The sequence below is a fragment of the Sinohyriopsis cumingii genome, chromosome 10 (assembly GCF_028554795.1).
Source record: "Sinohyriopsis cumingii isolate HCF-2022 chromosome 10, ASM2855479v2, whole genome shotgun sequence".
NCBI lineage: Eukaryota > Metazoa > Mollusca > Bivalvia > Unionida > Unionidae > Sinohyriopsis > Sinohyriopsis cumingii.
Genome location: NC_142970.1, coordinates 62,933,895 through 62,949,639, shown reverse-complemented (window position 1 = coordinate 62,949,639; position 15,745 = coordinate 62,933,895). Strand labels below are relative to the sequence as shown.

At 35.0% G+C, this 15,745-nt stretch overlaps 1 protein-coding gene across 1 annotated transcript; it reads left to right on the top strand.

Moving 5' to 3' along the window:
• The first annotated feature begins 6,117 nt into the window (after positions 1–6,117).
• Positions 6,118–15,085, top strand: LOC149790254 (caspase-7-like). Its single transcript, XM_089973432.1, has 2 exons — positions 6,118–6,285; positions 14,497–15,085. The coding sequence occupies exons 1-2, from the start codon at positions 6,149–6,151 to the stop codon at positions 14,627–14,629; spliced, it is 270 nt and encodes an 89-aa protein (XP_089829558.1). The 5' UTR covers positions 6,118–6,148; the 3' UTR covers positions 14,630–15,085.
• Positions 15,086–15,745: the final 660 nt, after the last annotated feature.

The following is a 15,745-nucleotide window of genomic DNA, read 5'->3' as shown; positions in this document are numbered from 1 at the left end:
ACTTGTAAACCGGTATCAATATTTTGATTTCGTCCCATATAACTTAACAGGCGATGATATCCACGTGCAACTGAATGAGTTTCAAAATCTAACGATATTTCTTCAACTGGTTCTTGATGTCCGTTTATTCGCAATGATATTTCGCTGACATTAAAAGACTCAAATATCATATGACTTCGTGTTTGATTACCTAATCGATTAATCGGTTGAAGAACAATAAAGATATGTCTAGGTGCAGAAACACCTTGCTGTGATGCTTCGTGCCAAGTAAAAGAATTATTAACGTTGATAGGAGAAGAAACATCGGTTGTTGTTGTCAACCACGACATTATTGATTTACCACCTTGATCCATGAAGGATATTAATTTTTGTTCTTCAATAAGTGATGGGGTCATTGATGGCATCCATAATGTTAGTTTAGTTAATACTACTTTACCATTATCGTTAGCACTAGCACCAGCATCTCTCCAGATAGCATCGTTGCTATCACCTTTTCGATAAAAGATAATACTGTGTTTAGTTCCAAAAATAACCTTTCGAAAATCTCGGCAGAATCCAAATATATGTGATAATGGAATTGCACATGAAAATCTTCTACGAGTACCTATTAACATACTTTTACGTACGGTAAATCCCAGATTAAAATTATTATTAGAATCAAAAACTACTGGTTCAACATCAACATCAGCGGCAGCAGCAAAATTTCTTGGCCGTCTAAAACTATACGGAATATGATCAGCGTGATCAGAAGTATCTTTGTAAAACATCATACTTGGACCAGCCGATCTGGTAAGATCATCCGAATACCTAGCTAAACCTATAATTGTTGTAGCAACATCGACATTATCGTTAATTGATTCGATTTCTTTTCCATCAATCATGTATGCGGCGCTCTTAAATAACGCCATAATACCATTATTAACAAATCCGATATTAAAACCGACGCCGTACTCGCTATTGTCAGTTTTTATAATCTCACCAACAACCTCAAAAAATGCCTCACATGGAAGAAAATATCTGCTAATGTCATGTACTTGTAATTCAACTCTATTACTACTATTTGGGTCTATTGCGTTGTATGAATAATATTGATAATCACGTACCGATTCATCTTTGCTTATGGGTTTATTCATATCAAATGCCTCATTGGACGTTCTTGCAAACATTTTATTATAAAGATTATCTTCTAAAACGAAGACCGCTTCCTAAAATCATACTAGTATTTACCGTTTCATCTTGCTGATTTATCAACGATGCTAATGTTTTATTTGCTGCGTCATTTATTACTTTGCTGACTTCGTTGGGCATCACTGCTGTACTTGGTAACGTGATTTTTTTTTTTGCGCACTAAATTTAATATTCTGTCCTTGACGGCGCTAAACACCTTGCTGGCGGCGGTACCAATAGCAGCGGTAGCTTTATCACGAATAAAATTCATTGCTTTCATTGATAATTGTTTTGCAATTGGTAGGGCTTTTAGGGGCTATTCGCGTAACAAAACCTTTAACAGTATCACCTAGTCCGTTTCCGTAAGTAATTTTATATACTGGTAACCGCGAGTTTACCACGCGGACCTGCACAGGTCTACGATAATTTTTATGTATTATCATCTTATTTAATTATTTGTCTTTAACTAGTCGCTGTAATCGTCAGTGAGTTCATCAATTAGATTTCGATACACGCTGATATCCATGATGCCGCCGCTAAATAATCTTCGGCAGATATCAGTTGCTTCATTAATTATTTCTGATGAATTATTTCCAGCTCGTTTTCCTCCAATAAGAACCTCTAACCGAGATACATCGTTGACAACGTTGTCAGGGCAGACAGAATTATAACCGTTACCGGTAACACCAAGAGTTTCTTTTCTTGATATATATATATATATATATATATATATATATATATATATATATATATATATATATATATATATATATATATATATATATATATATATATTCTCTCTAAAACTTTTATAATCCGGATCATCAAGATTAACCCTGGTATTTTTATGAGCAAAATATAACGCGGGAATCCAATCATGCTCAGTAATAGTATCATAATGTTTTTTTAGTGAATATTTTCCTTTATCTTTGTAATCAAATACAGCAATACGATATAATTCTTCTTCATTAAAGTATCTTTATTAAACATATTTGTAACTACTAGGCCTTATAATGTTGATTGATCTTGTCGAACATCAAAAGGTTTTTCCTCTGGTATATCTTAAAATATTTCTTCTTCTGGAGATAATTTTTTCAGTTCCACTTCTCTAATAAAAGTTTTATAACTTTGATCATTTAAATCAACTTTTTTATCTTTATAATAAGTAAAATATATTGCGGTACTCCAATCAGATGGACTTATATGATCAACATATTTTGGTAATAGATATTTATCTCTTTTATCATAATCATATGCAGCAATTTCAATTATTCTAGTGCGATTTTTAAGGAGTTTAGGAACATTTTCTTTAAATAATTTTTGAAAGTATTTCAGGTATTACTACTCATTGTTGTGGTTGAGACTTTATTTTTAATATATTATTTAAAAATCTCTTATAATTTTCATCAGCTAATTTGATAGTTTTTTTACAGATGCAAAATATAACAGGGGAATCCAATTTTCTTCTTTTATTTTCTTTACATATTCAGATTTTAAATATTTTTCTCTATTATTATAACCGTACGCGGCAATATCATTTAATTTATCTTCATTTTTGAAAAATATCAAGAGTATCATCGGTAAATATATCATGTGGCTGTTCAGGGTTTTTTTTGTTCAGGTTTTTTTTCAGGTTGTGGTGGAGGTTGTAAAAGTTGAGGTTGTCGTTGTAATGTGGCAAGAACTCTGTCTATTGCTTGATTATATGCAATAAATCTAGTATCATTCATTCTCGCTTGATTAACTCCGTAATACACTTTATATATCCATTTCTACCATGTTTCATTAACTACATTTTCATTAACATATTCAGGTTTTAAATACTGATCTCGTCGATCAAATGATCCTACGGCATATACAGCTAAATCATCTATATTTTTTTCTTCTTATATCCATAATACTATTTTCTGTAAATTTATCGAATGCAGCAACCCCCCTTCTAGCAGCAGCTTGTTCTGGTTCGCCATCAGGTGCAGGAACAGGTACAGGCGCAGGAACAGGTTGAGGTCGAGTTTGTTCTTCAATTTTTTTTAACACCGGAAGAATACCTCGTTTTCTTTCTTCGGGATCTTCAATATCTCCTAATAGAACTCGTTCAGTGGTTGTAGTTACTGGTTTAAATAATAACTCAGTTGACTCAGCAAAACCCTCCCTTGCATCTTCAATTGCTCGCATTTTTCTTTTAACGGATTCTCTCACTGGTAAATATTTTTTTATTGCTTCTAGTCGTTCTCGTGCTAATCTGGTAGTATATGCTTCTCCAACATCCATGATTATTGATATATTATTGATTTTAATTTATAATGATAATATTTTTTAAATTATAAATTTACAAAATATTTGGATAAAAAAATATTACTACCACGGCAACAACTATGACAAATACCCAGTAGTTGTTTTGGATTTTTTAATAATTTTTAATCACCGTAGAAACGTTCTATTTAGAATTCAGCCCTTTCTACGAACAAACTTTTCTGTAGAGCTTTTTATATGGAAAACGACCTTGGTCTGTTCGCTCCCCCCCCCCCCCCCCGCTACTGCGAGGCCTATACAACTCCAATTTACAATGTCGGCGAACGGACTTTTAAAGAAAGATTGATGCAAATAGAGATATCATGCTAAAACTTGTGGACAAAATATCGTCAACAGTGACTAAATATTGCTGTGGTGTATTGTTGACTCCTGAGATTGACCGATACCGAAATTATTTTGATAACTTGAATGAAGCTCGACTGAATATATGTAAGAGTTATATCCCTGATACAGTTACTTAGCCTACTTGAGGTCAACCTCTACAGACTATAATTTCTGCATCCCACTAATGTTTAAGGTAGAGAGCATGAGCCTGAAAAGTAGGAGCCATTTGTTTATAATTTCAGTTGAAACTATATCTTCTATTTGGTTTGCATATAACTTGCGTTAAGATTGAAAATGAACTGGCTTGTTTGGTGGCTGCCTGCTACAGTTAGACTAGCGATGGAAATAAAATGCGTAACTTAGGCTGTAAATGAATAGTCGACTTGATTTATGTATTTATGTATGTCTGATATATCGGTAAATATATAAAAATCGAGATGGTTAAGGTGTGATTAGAAGTACGTCAATTTCCTGCCTCACCAGTGATCTTAAAAAAATGCATATGAATGTGAAAACGAGGATTTGGGGGAGTGTTGGTTAAGTTTACAAGGTGTACAGTTGTACAAGGAATACACCCAAACACTTCGAATAACATTTGACAAGCATGCTTTCCACAAAATTCATTGGTTAGTTTTTATTTGTAACGTTAATTTAGATCGTGCTAATTAAAATTAGAGCTCCTGTGCTATAGTAGTTAGCATGTAGATAAAGATGGAATTTGAAATTATCAGTTGATAATTATTTATGTCAGTTGTGCAATATGTTGGTTATAGTGTCAACATGTTAACTACTGTCCTCAAAACTAAATAAGCGTCAGTCACGTGTTTGCTTAAAATATTAAAGGAACAAGCAGTACCAGACCCTGGAAATTTCAATGGCGCGAACACTTTTCAATTGAAAATTGGCAGACTTGTGAAGTCGCAAATAAAAGTTCGTATTTTGTAAGTTTTTGAATTTAATTTAACTGATTCCAAGGTTGATCGGATCGGATGTTTTCAAATTGAAAACGTTATTTTATTTGCAGGTATTTGCATAATCATCAGCAACCTTGAATTTAAGAAAGAGGATCTGAGCACCAGGCATGGCACGGAAAAAGATTTAAGTAGACAATGATAAAAGATGCCGTTGAAGCGGGTTGAGAAACAGTGACCTACATGAATACTTGCAGCACATTGGCATCCGGTCACAACTAATTATGCTCCCACCACCTGAACACATGCGGAGAATAAGATGATCTGCAAGAATTTATATCTTGAATAAATTGGCAAAATATAGTTCATATTTTATATGAAACTGGCATTAACACGACAGTTTCTTTGAGGTCCCATTATAAAAGACAAACTCGAAAGATAAATATACAAGCATTACAAGGAACACACACAGTCATACAGACAACACATTTGAATATTTTAAAATGCTACATTATTTTCTTTTACAACTACAGAGGCCAAAACATACAGAGAAAATAAAAATGAAAAATAAAATAAAAATAAAAATAATTAAAGGGATGGAAAATACGCGATAATTTTTTATACTCTTTCTTAATTATGTAATTGATGCTCATAGGTCAAGATATATACCAGCGAAAACAGTTTATGTATATAGGTAGGAAGGTATGTATGTTGCGTAATATGTGTGATGCATTGATTATCATCCTTTTAAACTTATTTCAGTGAAACTGCAAGATATGTTTTCAAGATTACACTTCATTATAATTGTGAAAAAAGACTTGGATGGACCGGATATGATTCGTGAGCTCGTGGATATTTCTAGACGCGATCACACACATTACGACTGTTTCGTTTGTTGCATTCTTTCCCATGGAACCCAGGACAAAGTATATGGCAGCGATGGCATACCAGTAGAAATTGGACGACTGACCTCAATGGTACAACCCATCATGTGCCGTACACTGGGAGAAAAACCGAAATTTTTTTTCATATAGGCATGCCAAGGATTTCATAATGATGAGGGTGAGTAATAATCATACAGTAAAGAAAAGAATATATTCCAATTTACAATTTCGGTAATTGGCTCAATTTTATGGTAGTAGTATTATTTTTGCTCTCGCTTTTTTAAATCAACAAAATATTAAATTTGTTTTAGATTCTTGTGTGTGGCTAATAAGGGCCTTTCAAAATGTATGAATATTAAATACTGTCAACAAAATACCCGTTTACTTACCATGGCCTACTTGTTTAGCTTTTCTTAACATCAAACACGGCGAGTTTATTTGTTGTATTTTGTGTACCATTGCATATGCTGTCAGAAACAAACAATAGTGGTCCATAATTTACATCTAGGTATAGAGATAGAAGTAGATGCCGACGTTTATACAGGAAACATGCCACTGATTCCCAGTAATGCTGATTTCCTCTTGGGTTACGCAACTGTTCGTGGCTATATCTCCTTCCGAGTCCCCGATGAAGGAGCCTGGTACATCAGCAAATTAGTGGAAATGCTGGACAGATATCACAAATGGTAAAGTGGCTTCAGATTTTCTGTGCATTTGATAATAATAATAATAATAATAATAATAATAATAATAATTTCTAAACTTATGGAAGGTACTTCACTTAATTCGATACAACTAATTTCTCGAGGCTGTCGTCATTCTATAAACATTACAAAGTGTTAATAACTAGTATAAATTAAGGTACATACTCCTTGTCCATCTAACTGCTCTCTATCTGTCTGTCTGCTTCTCTCTAACACAAATACACACACGATGCGGAGACCATTCTCATCAGGAATCTGATTGTAGAGCAACTTCGCATTGTGTCATCTGTGGAAAGAAGCACCACGCCAATTCCAAGGATTGTGATACTTGGAAACAGGAGAAGGAAATACAGAAGGTAAAGTGCACCTCGTACATTCCCGATCCAGAAGCCAGAAAACTTGTACAGGCCAAAACATCCTTCTCCACTGTAGTGAAGAATAATCCCAAAACAACGAAGGACGCTCACACACACAGATTTACCCAATTTAACACCAAGCTCTAACACCCACCCACCCCCATTAACAAGCACAGGAAAACGCGGCATCTACTCAAGTAACCTTCAGTAATACCCCACCACCAAAATCACCAAAGAATAAAAACAAATCTCAAGGAAATAGTCAGCAAAAGGGGTCAGATGACCCCATCAAACTCTGTAACAGGTTTTGGAGACATTGAGAGCATGGATGCGGAAGAAACTGCTTCATGCGCTCAAGGTAGCTCCAAGCCTACGAACAGAAAATTCACCCCCGTACTTCCTCCAGAGAAAGAACCACATATATTCTCTCCGCGAAAGGTCAAACCTAGCTCCACAATCTTTAATTTAAATTTATAATGAAGGACACCATCATACAATATAACTTTCGAGGACTTAAAGCCAACTCCAGTGATATTCTCCTGCTCTTAAACGAACATGATGCTGCAGTACCTTTGCCTTCAAAAAACACTCTTGAAAGATACGGATAACATCACACTTAAAAACTACTCTCTGGTTAACATCTACTTCCAAAATGTTGACAGGGACTCAGGAGGAGTTTCTGTTGTTGTGAACAATAGAGCCCCTCGTAGCGTCATCCCTTTAAACACAAATTTACAAGCTATTGCTGTAAGCGTCACTCTACATAGAGTGATTATCTTTAGTTCTATTTATATGCCACCAAACACCAACCTAATATCAAATGAATTAGACAATCCTGTTCAACAACTTTCCGCGCCCTTTGTTTTACTCGGAGATTTTAATGCACATAACATTATATGGGGATCAAATCACATAAGTGACAGAGGCCACAAAGTAGAAGACTTCATCTCTAGACACAATTTGTGTCTATCTAACACCAAACTACCGACATATTTACACCCAGGAACTGGTAAATGCACGTGTATAGATTTGACAATTTGTTGTCCTTCACTGCTTTTGGATTATGAATGGAAGGTCGCCGATGACCTTCATGTTAGTGATCACTTTCCAATATTCCTTGAAAATATCAATTCTACTATTGATGACTGAATTCCAGAATGGAATTTAAAGAAGGCCGACCGGGCTAAATTTGAAACACTCTGTAAAACTAGTTTGAATGAGGATACAGTTTTCAACGTTAATAACCCTATTCAGCATTTTATTTCTATTTTAATAGAGATTGCAGAAGAATCCATTCCCATGTCCTCGCCGAACTGTACAAGGATACCAAAACCTTCGTCACTAAGGATTATAAGGAAGCCATTAGACAACACCGAGAAGCTCTGAAAAAATTTAGCAATCATCCGACCCCCGAAAATTTAAGTAAATTCCTTATTCTCCGGGCCAAAGCTCTCCGCACAATCAAAGAAAGTAAACGAGCATCATGGAAGAAATGTGTTTCTTCTTTAAACTGTCGTTCTTCAATGAAGAAAGTTTGGGACACTATCCACGAAAAAAACGGAGAGAAAAAACACAATTCACTCCGACAGCTGAAGCTGAATAATAACAATTTTAGTTCAAAACGTGATATAGCAAATATTCTTGCTGTCGGTTTCTCTAAAAATTCTTCATCATCTAATTATTCAGAACCCATCCAAAGATTTAAACATAAGAAAGAAAAGTCACGTTTAAAATTCACATCCAACAATTCGGAACATTATAACCAACTGCTCTCACTATTGGAGCTTATGGAGGCTTTAGACAAGGCCCATGATACATCCGCTGGGCCTGATAAAATACGTCACCAGTTTTTGAAACACATTCTAGAATCATTTTTAACATCTCTTTTGAAAATCTTCAATGATTAATGGATTACTGGTAATGTACCTAAGATTTGGAAAGAAGCAACATTAATACCAGTTCCCAAACCAGGTAAAGATAGCACAGATCCTACCAACTATTGACCCACTGCACTGACAAACTGTGTGTGCAAAACAATGGGACGAATGATCAATTCACGGCTTGTATAGTACTTGGAGAAAAACAATTTAATATCTCTTTTCGAAAGTGGCTTTCGATATGGCCGTAGCACCAATGATCATCTGGTCAGACTGGAAACATTTATTCGTGACGCATGTATCAAGAAGGAACATTTAGTAGCGGTTTTCTTTGATTTAGAAAAGGTCTATGACACGACATGGAAGTACGGGATACTAAATGACCTGCACGATCTGGGTCTAAAAGGCCGTCTGCCCTTTTTCATATCAAACTTTCTCTCGAACAGATAATTCAAGGTACGAGTGGGCTCTACCCTATCAGATTTTGCACGATGAAGAGATGGGTGTGTCCCAGGGCAGTATTTTATCTGTGACGCTTTTCAACATCAAAATCAATAGCATCACCAAGTGTTTAGCTCCTGGTGTGAATTGCTCGTTATATGTTAATGATTTTCTAATATGTTATTGATCAAATCACATGCATACAATTGAAAGACAACTACAAGAAAATAGCAACATGATTCAAAATTGGGCCAATACTGACGGTTTCAAATTCTCGAAATCTAAAACGGTATGTATGCATTTCTGTCAGTTACGAATACATCACGATGAACCAAAACTCACGCTGGGCTGAACACCTATTCCAGTTGTTGAGGAAACAAAGATTTTAGGTATTATCCTCGACAGAAAATTGACTTTTATTCCACACCTAAAGAACTTGAAAGCTAAATGTTTGAAAGGTCCAGATCTACTCGAAGTAGTAGCGCACACTGACTTTTGTGCTGATAGAAACGTCATCCTCAATGTATATAGAACGTTTATTCGCTCCAAACTGGATTATGGCTGCGTTGTTTATGGTTCAGCTAGGAAGTCATATTTGAAGATGCTTGACCCAATTCATCTTCAAGAAATAAGACTGGCTCTGGGATCATTTAAGACATTCCCGTGTGAAAGCCTCCTCGCTGAAACGAGCGAACCACCTTTATACCATCGTAGATAAATGCTTTCCGCACGGTATGCTCTCAAATTAAGATTAAACCCTCTGAAGCCTGCTTTTTCGGCTGTTTTTCAACCCAAATACAAAACTTTATACGAAAATAAACCAAACGCCATACCTTCCTTTGACATTAGAATATTATCCAGCCTTGACAGTACAAAAAATTGATCTTTCTAAAAGTCAGGAAACGTCCATCTCCGAATCATCTCCCTGGCTACTTAAACAACCAAAAGTACATTTTACGCTTCACGATGAAAACAAATTCTGAGACAAGCCCACAACTCTTATCATAAACTTCGCACCGAATTTAAAAACTACAAAGGAATGTATACCGACGGATCAAAGGATGAGGAAAAGGCTGCTGCAGCCTTCGTTAGTGGAAAACACACAAGTCAAGTACACTTAATAAATGGCACATCAGTTTTTTCAGCTGAAATCAGAGCAATAGATCTTGCACTGCAATATATCGAAAACAAACGTATTTTAAACAGCATCATCATCTCCGACTCCCTATCAGTTCTTCAGTCACTACACAATAGAAAACTGGAGAACCCATTGTTGACAACGTTCTCGTCAAAAATACTAAGCTGAGTACCTCCCGCAATGTTGTATACTGTTGGTTACCTAGCCATGTTGGTATTAAAGATAATGAAAAAGCAGATCGCGCTGCTAAAATGGCCCTAACTCAAGAACCATCTGATTTTAAAATACCGTATATTTATTTTGAACCTAATATCAAAGAGACTTTACGTCAGATGTGGTAGGCATCATGGAATGAAACAGTGAATAATAAACTTCACGCCATCAAGCCAACCCAAGGAGAATAGACTCCTTCCTACAGAACCATCCTTAGGGAGGAGGTAGTCATTGCAAGAATTGGTCATTCGCATATAACCCACTCCCACATTTAAAAAGGCGAAGACCCACCAGAGTGCGTTTCTTACAATGAACCATTCACTGTTAAGCATTTTATAATAGAGTGTTTCGACCTGCAACCTACGCGCGATCTGTATTACAATGTGCATAATATGAAGGAACTTTTTGATACAATAAACATCACTTGTATTGTGACATTCCTGAAAGAAATAAACATTTATTCTAAGCTATAACTTTTATGTCATCACCATCATTTTTATGTACTGTATATACTGTCCCTTTTTTCAATACCTTTTCATCTGTCTTCATTATCATGCATCATTTACATCATCCGTTGATCGGTTAGCTGTTTTGTTACCGTTACCATCTTGTCGTTTTAATTTCAACTATGTGGTATTGATATTGCTGGTCGATATGAAACTTTTTATAATTTTTAAACGGTCATATATATAACCTTTTGTATGGCGCTAAATGGCCTAACAGTGCTGTTGCGCCGTTAAAATACAACCAGTCAATCAATCAATCAATCAATCAATCAATCAATCAATCAATCAATCAATCACTGTCTTCAGATTGGACTCCTTTGGTTAAAACTGTTCCAGGTGCAACAACTTGTCATCATCATCATCATCGTCATCATCATCATCATCTCTAGAATCGATTGTTTCAGAATTTATCTCCACGACCTTTGAGGCTTGTGTTATAATTAGCATTGATTTTGGAATCAAAAGACCTTATGTCAAGGTCTCTGACTGAAATAATACAATTGGTTTTCACACAGCACCATTACTAATGTATGACAGACCACAACCCATACTTTGTTGCTGGCTTGAGCTTAGGGTAAGTAAGAAGCATATTTATTTCAGGGTTGAAAGTTCAAAGGTCAGTGTCATTCTGAAAGAAGAAAACATTGTTTTTGCACAGCGAATATCAGCTAGCTTCTCAACGGAATTTTACATATGGGGCAGAAATATAATGCACCAGCCACGGTACTTTAGTTTAATTACCATTCCGTCATCAAACATTTATATAACTTTAAGAACACTGTGATTCTATTTGATGACAATAAAGAAGCTTGAAGTAGGTGACTGAGATGTAAGGGATCTCTATCGACGAGTACCTTAGATCAATCGGCAACCCGGGAATAGCAACACATTTAGTAGTTCTTTAGCTGTGAGTGGGTTTTGTGTAATATTAGAATTTGTTGCAAAAGATGTTGTGGTAATCGTGAACTACAGCAAAATTGTGAAATATGAAATTGTAGTATCTTCCATTAATACCTTCAAATGTATCAGTGAAGTGATAAGCAGGGCGATGGGTGAAAATGTATCAATGAAATGATAAGCAGGGCGATGGGCGATGGGTGAAAATGTATCAATGAAATGATAACCAGGGCGATGGGTGAAAATGTATCAATGAAATGATAAGGAGGGCGATGGGCGATGGGTGAAAATGTATCAATGAAATGATAAGCAGGACGATGGGTGGAAAAGTATCAATGAAATGATTAGCAGGGAGATGGCTGAAAATGTATCAATGAAATGATAAGCAGGGCGATGGGTGAAAATGAAACTAATCATGAGGAGTTTATTGTCATCATCCATGATGAAAATGAAAGATGAAAATGATGAAAACAAAGATGAAAATCCTATCAGTAAGAACCATTACATTGATGAGTTGAAAAAGAAAAAATTAGATGAAGGGCACAATTGAAAGAGAAAGATATTCGTGAAGCGCTGGGACGCAGTTCCATTTTAAAAATATTAACAGCAAAGGTTACAGATAAGTAGAACAATTTTATCTTTTAGCTATTCAAAGTTTTCCGATTAAAACGTTTCGCATAGGCGAACCTTTATTGCAATATAAATGTACAATAATATAAAGTTGATTCTTAGAAAAATGACCTTACTTACGGCAACCCAAATCAATTATATTTTATGCATCCATAGCGTTGACTTATAAATAGGGAACACCATATATTTTACTATGATTACATGATAACTTGTGGTGTTACAAACTGTGACAACTGATTATTTTATACTAAATCTGACTGAGAATTTATTACATGGTTATCATCTAGCATACAATCGAAAACGGCTAATTAAAGACGAAAAGGATAAATGAGACTATTGTTTGCAGTTATTGGCTGATGTGTGTCAAAGATGTCTGTATGACTGATGACTATGACAACGCAAAAAAAGGAAGGACCTAGCTTAAGAAACAAGCTTGTTTATGCCTGACATTTTGAAATATATGTTCATGCGATTGTGCAGAAATGCAACCCAGTAATTAATGACTTAGGAAAGAATATACGTTCTTTGGAAGTCTTGTATAAAAAGAATATAAATGTAATGAAAAATGTTATTGATATAATGAAAGTTGATATTGTCAAACACAGCAAACGGAACAAAGTTTATTGAAACTTTCGTATCCATTTTACCTTGCTCTTTCGAAAGACACTGAATATATGCTACGTATTTTGTCGCCAAGGTCTTATATTGGCATAACAATAATGTTTATCATCATGCACAAAGTAGTTTTACTTATGTTTTACTCTGATTTACTCTTGTTTTAATCAGATTTGCTCCTTGGTTTTACTCAAATTTATTTATATCTGTATGATCGAAGTATATTTATATAATTTATTTATGATTAAACGAGTGACACTTTTTAAAGTTTCTTTTCATCTTTGTTGTGAATTAATTTTGTTTACATCATCAAGATTCGCACTGGATTGCCGTTTAACTCGTACCTTACATACTGCGACCAGAATCATTCACCCGCGATTTGATGCCATGACACTATGGTACTTTTTAAATCCCTCTTTAGACCAAACGTATTTGTTATTTATTGATGTTGATAGTTGTTTGAACTGAATCTCCATCACGCATTATTTTTGAAAATGCCTATGTCTTTCTATACTAGCCCTGATGAACTTTATGAGAGCTAAATATCTCTTTTGCTTTAAACCCAACAGGTATAAACAGTTGTTATATTTTGCATTTGCAATGAAATAGAGTGTACAATTTTGAGGTTATAATTTCCATTTTTGCAATCTGCTAGAGAAATGCTGTAACTATGTGTGTTCATGACACCGTCATCTTTCCCAAAAAGTTCATTTGATTTGATATAATAGACATTTTGCCACGAACTCCTGAGTAAATGAGTGCTATTTAGTTTGTACTTTAGAACCATCATGACCATGAACCAAGGCTTGACCAGTTTCAAACTCACGTACTGCATTGTTATCGTTTTCGAGTATATCGATCAGCGAGGCTTTGATATAGTATTCAGTGGATAAATCGTGCAAAAGCGCAATTAGCTTTTCCACTGACTATCTTTTACTAGCATGTTTTACCTATTATAATCCATTAAAATCGGTGGGAGGTGTGAGTTCTGTGAACTGGGAATAAACAATATTATTACGGACTGATTTGCACAAAGACGGAAGGGGGAGGTCATACATTTAACAGGGTGCAGTTTTCAGCAAATTTGAAAAAAGGTTATGTCTACTTCAGCGAAATATTATGATTTTAAAAATAATTTAGTATCACTTAAAATAAGTGTCTATGAGTGTTGTTTTGATTTTTAATGTAGCTCTAACAATTTTAGTAACATCATTGTGATGTCAACAGTGACAGTTTGCAATGATGTCTATCTCTAGGGCATTATTATCTTTTTATGTCTTAATTACGACCCGGTCTTGGTTCGAACACGCGACCTCCTGCATCCAGCATTAAGGACACTGGAGGGGCCCCTTAAATGAGCCAGTTATGCAGATTGGATGCCTTATTATATAGAGAACTTAAACGTTCTGGGGAATACAATCCTTACGGTCTACCTTATTGACTGAATGGAAACTAGATTTCTTAAGTCAGTTAATATGGTGTATTGTACAAAAGTTGATAAGTACTTTTGTTATTTGCAGCATGGACCTGTTGAGCATACTCACAAAAGTGAACGATGAAGTGAGTAAGATGGAAGTTGTAATTGATGGTATGCGTTTGAAACAAATGCCCTCGAAATATTCCACTCTCCGCAGGAAGCTCGTGTTCAAGTAAAGTACTGAAACATACCGAGAACAACCTGGTGATTGCCTGACTCATAAACAAGTATAAAATCCACGGACTCTGAATGACTGCAACATTTTAATATTAAATGCAATGGAGTCTTCAGTAGTACATATTTATTTTAAGGTATAATAGGAACGATACAAAAATAAAAAAGTAAGAATAGCTGAAATAGAAATAAACCAAGCATCAACATAAACAATAGGCAATGGATTGTCGAGATGACATCTATGCAAAATCATTACCAGAGCATCCAGTGCCTTCAGAATTGTGCGAAGAGTATGGCTGACATGAAAGTAAATTCATTCTTGCACCAAACAGCATTCTCCATCTCACTGAATGAATCACATCTGCCCGTCAGGTTTCCTTAGCGGTTGTCAGTTATTCTAATGTTGCTTGAGTAAATAATTAGTTTCCAAAACTTCCAACACACACACACACACACACACACACACACACACACGCCTTTATGTCAATACATGACCACTATGACGTGAGGACATCTTTGTGAATGCTCCTCTATATATATAATTATTGAAGTAGTTTCAAGACTGCTTTCAACCGTTTGTTGGACTTTGTCATTTTTGGGGAAGTTTTAAAGAGTAATTAAAAATAGTAAATTGGTTATTTAAATTGAAGTGATTAAATATTTTAATTTGGGAGTAAATTAATTAAAATGTATGATTTCTGCTCATTTGAAGCCATATAGTCTTAATACTTGGTGTTATGACCAACTGGCTAAATGCACATTGATCCCAAATATGTAGGATTAGCTTATTATTATTATTATTATTATTATTATTATTGATGTTAGAGAATGCAATGAATACATAAAATACATCATTCTTCTACCTTAATCAGGATAGTCTTTATCACAGAAATAATGTTTTTGAACACTGCTGTTGTGCTACGTGAGAAAAGAATTAAATGTGAATAATATTACTGTAGCAATAGATGCCAAACAACTGAGATAGAGTTTTCATATACTCTACATACTCCAAATGAATTGAAAATCATAATTTATAGGATCACATGCCACCAGCAGGTGTTGAAGTTTTAAGCTAAGCGAACTACCAAAATTTGCTTTCTCATTTGAATACATTCCCC

Bases quoted from the DNA above. Each gene is read 5' to 3' on its own strand.
- LOC149790254 (XM_089973432.1), top strand. From the start codon at position 6,149: ATGCCACTGATTCCCAGTAATGCTGATTTCCTCTTGGGTTACGCAACT. The intron at 6,286-14,496 runs GTAAAGTGGCTT...TGTTATTTGCAG, and splicing joins CTGGACAGATATCACAAATG to CATGGACCTGTTGAGCATAC.